The sequence below is a fragment of the Trichosurus vulpecula genome, chromosome 2 (genome assembly GCF_011100635.1).
Source record: "Trichosurus vulpecula isolate mTriVul1 chromosome 2, mTriVul1.pri, whole genome shotgun sequence".
Taxonomy (NCBI): domain Eukaryota; kingdom Metazoa; phylum Chordata; class Mammalia; order Diprotodontia; family Phalangeridae; genus Trichosurus; species Trichosurus vulpecula.
Genome location: NC_050574.1, coordinates 271,884,158 through 271,896,470, shown reverse-complemented (window position 1 = coordinate 271,896,470; position 12,313 = coordinate 271,884,158). Strand labels below are relative to the sequence as shown.

The window sequence follows — 12,313 nt, the reverse complement described above, 5'->3', positions numbered from 1 at the left end:
TTATCATCACCCACAGATTTTTTGTTTCTATGTCCATGAACTCCGAAATTCCATAATCTTATTGTAATCTGTTGTCATTCCACTTCTCCCTTATCCTTGCAAGCCCTGAATCCTGTTCTTTGTCCTCATTGTAACCTCCTACCTCTCAGTCCCTTACCTCTTTCCTTTGTCATTACCCCTACACTGGCTATGTTCCCTTTCCTATTTTGGCCCTTTGGTGAACTAGTTCAGTTTTACACTACCATCTTGAGTCCTTTGCCTTTTTTATCCTCTTGTCTGAGCCTGCCCTCCTGAGCCTTAGCCTTCCATTACTCCATTTTCTGCTCTCCATATTCCCATTTATGTACTGGACAAAAAAAAACACAAAACAATTTTGACTGGATTCACCGCAGATTTATATTACATAATCTCAACTAGGCCTTTACTGTGGCTAGGCAATTCTTTTGTACCTCTCTAATTGATTCACTATCCCACTCACCACGTTAGCTATCTTGTCACATAAAGAAGTGGACCTTCTCCTTGCCAAGGCAAAACCCTCTGCATGCCCAAGTAGTCCCATTCCATCCAGACTTCTCCAGCAGATCCCCACTCTCTCATTTATTTTTAGTCCTTCCTTGTATATACTTGCTGTTTGCAAATATGCCCATGTCTCTCCCATCCTCAAAAAACTCTCACTTGATCCATCTCTGCTATCATCCCATAGTTTTCCTCTCTTTTGTGACTAAACTCCTTAAGAAGTTGTCTACAATTGATAACTCCATTTCTTTTCCTCTCACTCTGTTCTTAACTTTCTACAGTCTGGCTTCCTCATTATTCAACTAAAACCTGCTCTCTCCAAGTTACTAATGATCTTTTAATTGCCAAATCTAATGACTTTTTCTCAATCCTCATCCTTGATCTCTCTGTGTGACACTGTTGATAACCCTCTTCTTGATATTTTCTTCTCTCCAGGTTTTTATGACAATGCTTTTGCCTGATTTTCCTACCTATCTGACTTGCTTTTCAGTCTCCTTTGCTGGATCTTTATCCAGGCCATGCTTGTTCACTGGCTATCCCCCAAGGTTCCGTTCTGGACCTTCATCTCTTCTTCTGTGCCTTTCACTTGGTGATTTCATCAGCTTCCATGGATTAGTTATCTCTATGCTGATGGTTTTTCTGGTCCTAAACTGTCTTCTGACCTGTCATTTCACGTCTCCAGCTGCCTATTGTACTTCTCAAACTGGACGTCCCTTAGACATCTTAAAATCAGTTATGTCCAAAACTGAAATTATCTTTCCTCCCAAACTCTTCACTTACCCTATTATTCTGAAGAGAACTACCGTCATTCCAGTTACCCAGGCTTTCAAAGTAGGTGTTATTTTTGACTCCTCACTACCTCTTACTCCACATATCCAATCTGTTGTCAAGGCCTGTTGATTTCACCTTTGCATCTCTCAGATCTTCGCTCTCCTCTTCTTTGGCACTGCCACAGCCCTGGTACAAACCCTCATCACTTTATACCTAGAACTAGTGCATTAGCTTTCTATTTGATCTGTCTGCCTCAAGTCTCTCCACACTCCATTCTATCGTCTGCTCAGCTGTCATTGATCTTCCTAAAACACAAGTCTGACCATAGCACTCCCCCACTAGGGTCAATTATAAAATCATCTGCTTGGCATTCACAGTCCTTCATAACCTGACCTCATCCTACTTTTTCCAGTCTTCTTCATCCCTAGGTATTCTGCCGTCCAGTGACACTGGCCTTCTTGCTATCCCTTCTACAGGACACTTCATCTTCTAAGTATATTTTTGCTCACTGTTCCTCATACCTGGGATTCTCTCTCTCCTCCTATCTGCCTCCAGGCTTCTCTGGCTTCCTTCAAGTCCCAGCTAAAATTACACTTTCTACAAGAAGCCTTTCCTGGTCCCCCTTAATGTTAGCGCCTTCACTCTATTGGTTATATTTGTATGTCTTATTTTTATATAGTTGTTTATCTGTTATTTGTTTTCCTTTCTTTGTATCCCTATCAGCACCACACCTTGCACACTGTCGGAGCTAAGTATGTACTTGTTGACTAACAGACTGCCTTTTCTCAACTCTTTACTGCCTAAATTGATCTCAGATACTTATTTACTTGGCACATGTGTGAAGTGTCTAGTATACTATCTCACAGAGTGGTCCTGACTAGGTGAGCTAATCTGTAAATGTGCATTGGTATTGTCTTTCCTACTCTCCTAAATTGAACTGGAAAAACTCAATATTTCATCCAAAGTTTATGAATATTATATAGACATATGAATATGTATTCTTTCCTTCTAAATATTTACCTCCTGAGGAAGTGTTCTGATTAGTCTGTTCCTAGCTCTGGACATTAATATTGGTTGGAAAAAACTTATAAGTAAGTAGAAGTTATGAGCAAGTCTACATATTCACAGCTCAGATTTCTTGTGTTGAAGCCCAGAGCCTTCTACTGTTGCTGGTGGTTTTGAGGTCAAGTGAAAGATGAGTCCGGAAGAACAGTTCTATTAGGTTTGTATAAAGGAGGCATATTCACTCCCTTTGAGTTCTGTGTGAAGTAGAACAATGTTGCATCATTTTGTTAGAAATGGCAGATTGACTGATCCACTGTAGATTTTCTGAAGCAGAAATGTCTCTGAGTACTAAGGCTTGAAAATTATGAGAAAGTTATCAGTGTGACAGTTTGGACTTAGGGAGATAGTTGAAACTCTAACCTACCTGTTAAAAAATAAGCACCTACTATAAAATGTACTGTGCTAGGCACTGAGTATACAAAGAGATATGTGTCTGTAAATGTACGTGTGTATATTTATGACCCTATTCTTTGAAAGAGTTTGCAGGCTTAAAGGAAGGAAAGACATGTACACAAATGACTGTGATGAGTGGAGTTAAATCAATGCAAAGGAGAGGTTCACTCAAAGTACTATAAAATATTTTAGGAGAGAGAGATCATTTTTGCCCAAAGGTTGTACTTCATGGAGGACTGGGTACTTAAGTTGTTCTTTGATTGAAGGGAGGGCTTTAAATAGATGGAGTTTGTGGGTATGGGAGCCTGTTTGAGGTTTCAGGGACAGTATGAGCCAAAGGAATTGAGATAAGACTGGGCAGAATGGAAATGGGGGGTTGATGAATAATCTAGTTGGGCTTGAACACAGAGTACGTAAAGGGGAATAATATGAGTTAAGGCAGGAAAGGTTTGGAGGTTTGGAGTTAAGGTTTGGAGCCAGATTGTAAAGGGCCTTAAATGCCAGCTTAGATCAATAGTTTATTATTCATTAGGCAATGGGGAAACCACTGGAGTTTTTTTTAGTAAAAGTATAATATCAGATTGGTGTGCTCTGGCACTTTTGTGAAGATGGTTTGGAGATGGGGGAATAAATTAGAATCAGTAATTTCTTAGGCTGTCCAGAAAAGACTTTGGCACTTGGTGGTTGTGCAGAAAACACTAGCTGAGCTCCTATGAATATAAAATTCTGCTTTGTACTATTCATAGAAGTTGATCTTCGTACCAGAGACTTTTGTCTTTAAGAGGACGAGGAAAGTCAGATTATAGTCAGATTCTTAAATCTTCCTTATTTCCTCATTCCAAGATGTTTTGTAGCCTTGTAAGTCAAGTGAGGTCAGAGTAAGAATAAAAACAGGCCTCACATAACACTGGCCAGAGTAGTAGCATCTTTAAAAATGTGTTGTCAGTGGTGAGTTTAACATTGAATAATACCTCATTTTCCTTTTCCAACCTGAGTAAGAGACTTTCTTATACCTGTAGTGTGCATATGAAGATTGAAGAAAAAATTACATTGACCTGTGGACGAGATGGAGGCTTGCAGAACATGGAGCTACATGGCATGATAATGCTAAGGATCTCAGATGACAAATTTGGTCGGATTCGTCTACATGTGGAAAACGAAGATAAGAAAGGAGTACAACTACAAGTAAGTAGAGGCAGAGGGCCTGGAAAACTGTGAGGGGTTTCACCAAATTAGAATAGCTATTAAGGACTAGGTATTGTAAGAAGGCTTGAAATCTATTGTATGTTTGCAAAATATGGCAGAGAGATTGTTATCTTTTGACATAATTCAGAAAGAGCAAGATTATTCAGATTGTTGACTGAGTGATGATATGAATAAATTTTATAAACTTCATGGTTTCACAGTACTAATTTTCATTCCCCTCAATGCTCTCTCCCTTTTTAAAAAAAAACAAAAAACTTTGTGACAGACTCCTGATTTTCCAAGTGACAAGTGAAAAATCTTTCTTAAAGATGGCATTATTAATAAGTAATTTTGTATGTGTGTCTGTTTGCCTGTGTATAGGGAGTCAAGGCTTCTAGAAGTAGCAACTACTTCTTAAAGACAAAAGTTTCTGTGGCTTCAGAAGTGCATATAGCACCATAACAAGATGAGATCAAGTCTTAAACAGCTTGCTCAGTAGGGTTAGCATTTCTATGCACCCGATAGAGTTTAAGTCCATCCAACCAAGTTCTCTGCTGTGGCAAGACTCCCCTCTAGTCACAACTGTGATTTTGCTCTCCTCAGAGCTTTCTGATGATTTAGAAATTTTGTTTTGTCTTTTCCTTCTATCTGCTGCCTCTTTATAAAAGGCCAAGATTAACATCTAGCCCCACCATGAAGCAGCTCCCTATAAAATGTATTTGGAAAGGTGGTGGTAGTCTTTACTTTTTTACATGCAAATTTTTTTTCCATAAACTCAACAACATTTGAGAAGTTGGGCTTTCCCATAGAGAGGAATAGGAATTGGAATTAATATTTAAGTATTTTGTAGGTTTGTGAGAGAAATCCTTTCCTAGGATTTGTCACTATTTTTTTTTTAGATATTTCTCTTCCCTTAGTTAAAGCTTTGGACCACATGAGACCAGAAGGGAACATTATGTATCTTGTCTTATCTGAATTTAAGTTAATGCTCTTCTTTCTCCTCTGTCCTATCAGACCCACCCAAATGTGGACAAAAAACTCTTTACTGCAGAATCTCTCATTGGCTTGAAGAACCCTGAGAAGTCATTCCCAGTCAACAGTGATGTTGGAGTGCTAAAGTGGAGGCTACAGACCACAGAAGAATCTTTCATTCCATTGACAAGTAAGTGCCTTTGGTCTGTGCCATTGAGCTAGATTCTGCATTTTGAAAGGACTAGTAGTGGTGCTGGCTCTTTTGGCAACAAATTGAACTGTTCTCACAACTAAAATAAAATTTATCTCTGGCATTTTTTTCAGTAGCTTCAGCCTGAAGTGGCCATTTCTAATATTGTTACTTTACAGTGAGGATTTGAGGATTGTGGCAATCAGTTACCTCTGATTTGCTATCCTGTCATCTTGAAGCATGTTGTAAGCAGAAAGATCATTAATGTAGAATCAAGAGACATGGATTTAAGAGTCAGCTTTGCTGATTATTAGCCACCTGACTTTAGGCAAGTCACTACCTCTGTGATCTTCAGTTTCTAAAATGAGAGGGTTGGACTTGGTGATTTCTGAAGTACCATCTGGCTCTGACATTTTGTGATTCTCTTAATACCTTAGTGTTCCTACCTTTGTTTTTGTGCCCTTAGTTAACTGCTGGCCCTCTGAGAGTGGAAACGGCTGTGATGTCAACATAGAATATGAGCTGCAAGAAGAGAACTTGGAACTGAATGATGTAGTCATCACCATCCCACTCCCGTAAGTGGAATCACTTTTCCTAGGCTTAACTGATAAATCAAAACTTTGATAATACTTCTGGGACCTCACTTGACCTTGTCTAGCCTTCTAGGAACCTTGGGAGGTTGGTCTTTTTAAGGGATGGGTTAGTTGATGTTTCAAAGCAGTTTTCTGATTTAGATCCTAATCTTTGCATGTAATAAGAGATTCTTCTAGAAAAGGAACCACTTTTAGCCAAGCTTTTTTCCATGTTCCATTTCATAAGTCCCAAAGAAATTAGCAATTCCTCACAATGGTAGTCAGTCAGTAAGCATTTATTAAGCACCTGTGACATGCCAGACACTGTGCTAAGCACTGGGAATACAAAGAAAGGCAGAAAACAGTCCCTGCCCTCTCTGAGCTCCCAGCCTAATGAGGGAGACAACCTGCAAACAGCTCTGTGCAAATAAACTACTTACAGGATAGAGGAAATAATCAACAGAGGGAAGACACTAGAATTAATAGGAGCCGTGAAAGGCTTCCTGTAAAAGGTGAGATTTTAGCTGAGACTTGAAGGGAGCTGTGAGGCAGAGACAAGTTAAAGCTTGTTTCTTCCACACATTGCTCACTAGCCACTAGTGTGTTAGTTAAGGATGTGGCTGGATTTTCAGAGACACCTTTCTACACCAATGATTTTTTTTTTGAGCCATCATAAACTAAGTTCATTGGTTAATGAGCCTCTCAATTCTCCATATAAAAGATGTTTACTAGTCTTATGCACACAGAAGTCATGTTCAGCAAATTCCTATTGAATAGTATATTTGCCCATGTTCCCAGGATAATCTCCTTGAAGTTATATTCTAGCTAGGTGGCACAGTGGCTAGAGCGTTGGGTATGGAGTCAAGAAGACTTGAGTTAAAATTCAGCCTTGGACGCTTACTGGCTCTGGGACCTTGGGAAAGTCATTCAACCTTCGTCTGCCTCAGTTTCTTCAACTGTAAAATAGGGATCATATCAGCACCAACCTCCCAAGGTTATTGTGAGGATTAAATAAAACAATAGGGCTGTTCACAATGTCAGGCACACAGTAGGTACTTTATAAATGCTTGCTCCCTTTCTCCCTACATTATCTCTACTTGATATAGGGATTTTTCCTTATCTACTAAATTTGTGGCTGAGTTCTGAGAAATAGTAGAGTTCTTTCTGACATTACTCACTGTAGTATGGGTCTATGATAATTGAGAGGGAGAAAATATTAATTTAATTTGTAACTTTACATAAAATTCCTGCATAGAAATTATTTTAGGCCTTTCCATAGTATACCTGTCTTTATCAATCCTGCCCTTTAAATCTGCATTCAAAAAGTATACACTTGTACCTCCCCCAATGTCATCACCAGAGTTCCTTAGTGATTGCCTTATTACCACAGCCTATTTACCGTTTGCTTTGGAACAATAGATGGCTGCCTTGTGCTGTTATAGCGCTTGGACCTGTGTGACAGGTGTGGGTTTTTGTTTGTCAAGATTTATTTTACTGGATTATTTTTAGGATGCCATGATTTTTTAAGCTTTACCATCTACCCTGTAATTGTGGTTTTGGTGGTTTCCTGTGTCTTCGCTCAGTTTTGCAATATTCTCCACAAGAGACCCTTATACACCCCACTATACCTTGTCCTCTACCATTGCTAGTGTCAGAAGTGGCCAAAATCAGATATGGGGATGTAGAGAAGGGCGCTAAATAGAATTAGGACCATAAAATAGAGAAGAACCTTTGGTCTTTTATATATCACCTTTATAGCATTTTCTTTGTCCCTTTTATTTCTCCCCAACCCAAGCATAAAATGTTACTTGGTGAATTAAAGGAAAGTAAATATAGAATGTGTGGGAGTGGACGACATTGCTTGTCAGCTTCATGCATGGTGAAAAATATACCCTAACTGGCTCTGGTAGTAGTTCTTTTGTAAACTAAGGGTAACTAGAAATCTTTCTTTCCCTCACCATGATTTGTTTTTTCACTTGGACACTTTGCCCAAGAGTTCTTTCACTGTCAAGTTAAATGCTGACTTACTGGATTGAAGTCCAGCTTCTAATCTTAGGCCTATAAATACAGCCAGGGACTCACGGTTTGTAAGACCCAAATTCAACAACCTCTGCTCTAAATAATTAAAGGTTTGAATCTGAAAAGTTTTCCTGTGCCAATTTGCTATTTCCCAGATATCCTAAAAGGATATCTGCACTGATATTAAAATTTCTTCTTAATTCCGCAACCCAGGATTAAATCGGGGATACAAGGTTTGCAGAGACAGTATGTCTTGATTCAGAGAGAATATATTTCTTGTGGCATGACTGAGAGACAGGAGCAACCAGGGTGCCAGGCCTCTGGTCCCTGTCCTCATTTGGAACTTTGATTTGGAGCTAGTCATTCTTAGTGAGTTCCTTTTTGCTTTGGCCGACTGAGCTGATTTTGTATATGTGTTGCCTGTGACAGGTCTGGAGTTGGTGCCCCTATAATTGGTGAGATTGATGGTGAATACCGCCATGACAGTCGACGCAACACCTTGGAGTGGTGCCTGCCAGTGATTGATGCCAAAAACAAGAGTGGCAGCCTAGAATTTAGCATTGCTGGGCAGCCTAATGACTTCTTTCCTGTGCAAGTCTCCTTCATCTCCAAAAAGAACTATTGCAACATACAGGTACCCATGCCTAGGGGAGATGTATGGCTCAAGCAGTGGGGTAGGTGGCAGCTGGTAAGAGGCATGGTTTCAGGATCAGAGCAGGAGTCTCAGAAGAGCTGGTAATATCTATGATCTCCTCCACCACTGACTCACTTTGTGACCTTAGGCAAGTCCTTCACCCTCTCTCTACCTCCCCCTTCCCTTAATACTAACTAAGTTGAGGATGAGTTAAATGATCCATGTGAAATGTGCAGCAATTATAGGAAAGACAGTTATGTAAGAGTGGCTGATTTGCTTTGTGATTACTGGCTTGGTTGCCTCCTGCCACTCAACGCACACATTTATACTTTTGTGTTATTTTGCCGTGACTTGATGCTCAAGGAATGAAAATTCATTTTAATGAATTTTTTCATTGTAGTTTAAATAGAACATAATTTGAAAAGAGTTAAATAAATAAATGCCAGTACCCAGGAGAAATGATGTCTAGGTTATCTGCTCTTCTGCTTCCCTTCAGTTGATACAGGGATCAACTCTAACATTAGTTAGTATTTCACTCCCATATCTCTGAAAAATAGCTGTGATGATATGGTGTGAATCATTCCTCTAGGTCATCATTTTAGCTCACTGTTCCTTCTGTCTATGAAATTATATCACCAACAGATCTAGTCATCCTGTTGTCTTTTTCCCTTTTTTATTTTATTTTCATGGGGGTGGGGGAAGTACTGACTGTCTTGGTGTTCTCTTATCTTCCAAATAGTCTCCATCTCTTTGATAAGTGGGTAGAAAGTTCTAGCTTCCTATGCTGGACTCTTCCCAAGATCAGGCACTCTCTTTTCCCTGTCATTGATATAGCTTGATCTATATTGGATGTCACATAACAAGCAGGCTGCTAGATGGGAATATTCCTAAACAGATGCACTGTTCCTCTTTGAGACAATCAGAATAAGGCTTTATGACCCCTCAAAAGGGACAGTTATCCCAGCTGAACCCAGGAAATAAGTTGGGTGGATCAACCTGGTATGACATTTGCCAGGAGACCATCAGGGCAGACTATGCATGCTGCAGCCAAGTAATGATAGTGAAGTAGCGTGATGTACCTTCAGTCAGAATCATTCTTGATTCCATTCCTTTTGAGCTAGATTTAAACTAAATATTTTCCAATCAAGTTTATTATGCAGTCTATAGATGTAATATCAAACCAGGGGGCGGAGGTGGGGATGTGAGGGAGTGGGGTGGGGTGGGGATAGACTCTCTTGCACCAGCCTGATTCTAGTCTTAGTCTTTTATGTATGCTTACTTACCTGAATACTATGCTACCTCCCTTTCTATCACCATTTTCTTTAGAGTTCAGAATTGTTCCTTATTTTGTCTGTTTCTGTTCTCTTTGTGTTCAGAAGTAGCAACATTTCAGTGATGGAAGCAGCAGATCATTTTTGTGAGCTGAGGAGGATAAGATGAAACCATAGTAGTGCTGGGGTAAAAATCAGAACATGTACTACGCTGCCACAGCCAGGCTATATAGGCATTCTGGTACCTTCCATCATGCATTAGAGGTACCACTTAACCTCTCCATCATGCTCTACGTTGGTAGTTGAAGACATGAATTTCTTTAGTATTCAAACCTGTATCTCAGTTGATCTTTCCTAAGCCACCTTCTCCATTATGCTCAAGGGATTTGATCTGGGCTGAATGATGAAAATTTAATAAGCTTCTTAAAGGCTCACTTTTCCCACCCCCAATCTGTTTGTGTTTTTCTAGGTTACCAAAGTGACCCAAGTGGATGGGAATAGTCCTGTAAGGTTTTCCACGGAGACCACCTTCCTTGTGGATAAATATGAAATCCTGTAATACCAAGAGAAGGGAACCGAAAAAGAAGATTTTTAAATAAAAGAAGAAACCCACAATGGCTAAAGAATTTTTTCCAAATCTGCAAGCCACTGGAAATCTTTTTTTCTCATAAGACGCACGATTCTGTATGCGCAAGGACCCTCAACTCATCCCCAGTTCCAGGGTCTCAGAGACATTCTTTGGCAACGAATTGACACAAGCTAAAGTGGGGGGAAAGGCTGCTGACTTATTTGGCAGATCTCACCGGCCAGCCGGAAAGCAGGCTCCCCAGAGAACGCCCCCGGTTAAACATCCTCTATGCCCCACCCCTCATTTCATTCCCTAAATGCAGTTACACCTCATACTTTCTTTGTTTTAAAAGGTTTTCTCTACAGATAGAGGTTTTAATCTTTTTTTTAATCCCTTCTGCCCCTAGCCTTCTTTTCTGTCACTTCAGTCAGGCACTGGGATCTTTTCGTACATAAGCACTGCATTTGTTTGTCACTCCTTGAAACAAACTGATCTGGCCAGTCCTTAATTATAGAACTTTGAAAGTGAAAGTTTTCGATTTTTGTAATGGGATTCTGGAGTGAAAACACAAAGAATGTCTTATATCCCTGTTCCATTTCCCTTCACTCTCCCTGCTGCCTACTCCCACTTCTCTGTTCTGCCCACTCCCAATATGTCCCCCATTCAGGCCCATCCCCAAGAATATTGCTGAGAATCTAGTTTGAAGTCAAGAATGAGAGGTAGCAGCCTTCTCTTTGGGACTAAGTGGCAGCTCTCAAGTGGTCTCATGATCTTCACTTGGGAAAGAATAGGAGACCTGTTAGAATGATGCTGCTCTTGGGCCCCCAGATTAGAGCTTCTCCATCCATGGATATAATCATGTCTATTGTCAAGGTTCCCTATTTGCAGTTATTCCATTTGGGGCACTCTGGCTAAAGGTTTAAGTTTCATACTTTAGAGTGTTTGTGTCTCGTTTAAAATCCTGTCACCACCACCTCCCTCCTGGCCATTCTGAATGTCGTGTCTTCCTCAGAATCCTAGACAAGAATAGAATGGTGGTATTTGAGGCTGAATTCATTGAATCTCAACTATCTCATTGACTTATAACATTGAAGGGATGTCCCATTACTACCAGGTTCTAGGTCCTTAACAAGCAGGTGGAAATTTCTTATTGTATGTCCTGATATAGGGACTGTTTTCATAGCCCATTCTCTGCCTTGTGCACTTTCCATTTAGATAAATGCTTATTGGAAAAACCCACTTTTCCCTTTCTTCTTTTAAACTTTTTCTTCCACATAGTATCAGATAGATGCTGGTTGATTTTGCATGCCAGCTTATCCACCAGTAAGAGAAAAACTCAGCAGTCAGCCGAGCCTAGATTTGTGTCCACTGAACTCAATAAGGCTTGGCTTCAGCAAATGGCATCTTGTGCTGCAGCAGCGACTGGCAGAGGGGACAAACAAACAACTCATGTATAGAAGTACTCCTGCCCGTTTAGCCAGTGAAAGAATGCTTCTCTCTCCCTTGTGGAGAGTGTGCTTGAAGCAGTTCGTACTTTTATAAAGGGCCTGGGATTGTCTTCCAAGGAAGTTCCTGGCCTCCCCCCTTTTTTTCTCTTAATTGCATCAGGGAGGAATCTTCAACTTGGTTTCCATGTGAGGGTTTTGGGGGGAGGGGAACAGGGAGAAGGAATTTGTCATGTAGTTAAGTAGGTGAGAAACATTATTAATCCAGTTTTGTTCAAGAGTTGCTTGTCCATATGATTTTTAAAAGTCAGGTTTAGTTTCACAGGAACTTTTTTTTTTTGAAATTACTTTTGGGGTAATATTTAAAATGAAAGAAGTTTTGTAACCCTGTAAAATAATTCATAGGGAATATAACATTCCAGTGTACACAAAGAATACAAATTCTTTAATCAAATAAAGAGTATTATAAAATCAGTTCTTTAGCACATTTACTGTCTCAGTTGTTGGATTGTTCCATTCCACCATTTACTCTGAAAACTTGCTTTTGTGCTCCTGGATTCCTGAGACAAAAGTAAGGGAATCCCTCTTTTGTGTACTTGATTTTTTAACTGGGTACTTCTCCCAAGCCTGCATTCCAAATGTAACTTGGGGGGGGGGGCGGCTATTTTAGTTTCCCTTCTATTAGCCTAGATAATTGATCATTGGTACTTTA

At 39.9% G+C, this 12,313-nt stretch overlaps 1 protein-coding gene across 1 annotated transcript in view; it reads left to right on the top strand.

Moving 5' to 3' along the window:
* The window catches only part of ARCN1 (archain 1), a 31,058-nt gene extending 18,983 nt beyond the window's left edge, over positions 1–12,075 (top strand). The window contains exons 6-10 of the mRNA XM_036744993.1: positions 3,765–3,930; positions 4,945–5,092; positions 5,559–5,667; positions 8,113–8,317; positions 10,058–12,075. Coding sequence (XP_036600888.1) covers positions 3,765–3,930; positions 4,945–5,092; positions 5,559–5,667; positions 8,113–8,317; positions 10,058–10,147 — 718 coding nt within the window. The 3' untranslated portion in view covers positions 10,148–12,075. The remainder of the gene's footprint in view (positions 1–3,764; positions 3,931–4,944; positions 5,093–5,558; positions 5,668–8,112; positions 8,318–10,057) is intronic.
* The last annotated feature ends 238 nt before the right edge of the window (positions 12,076–12,313 follow it).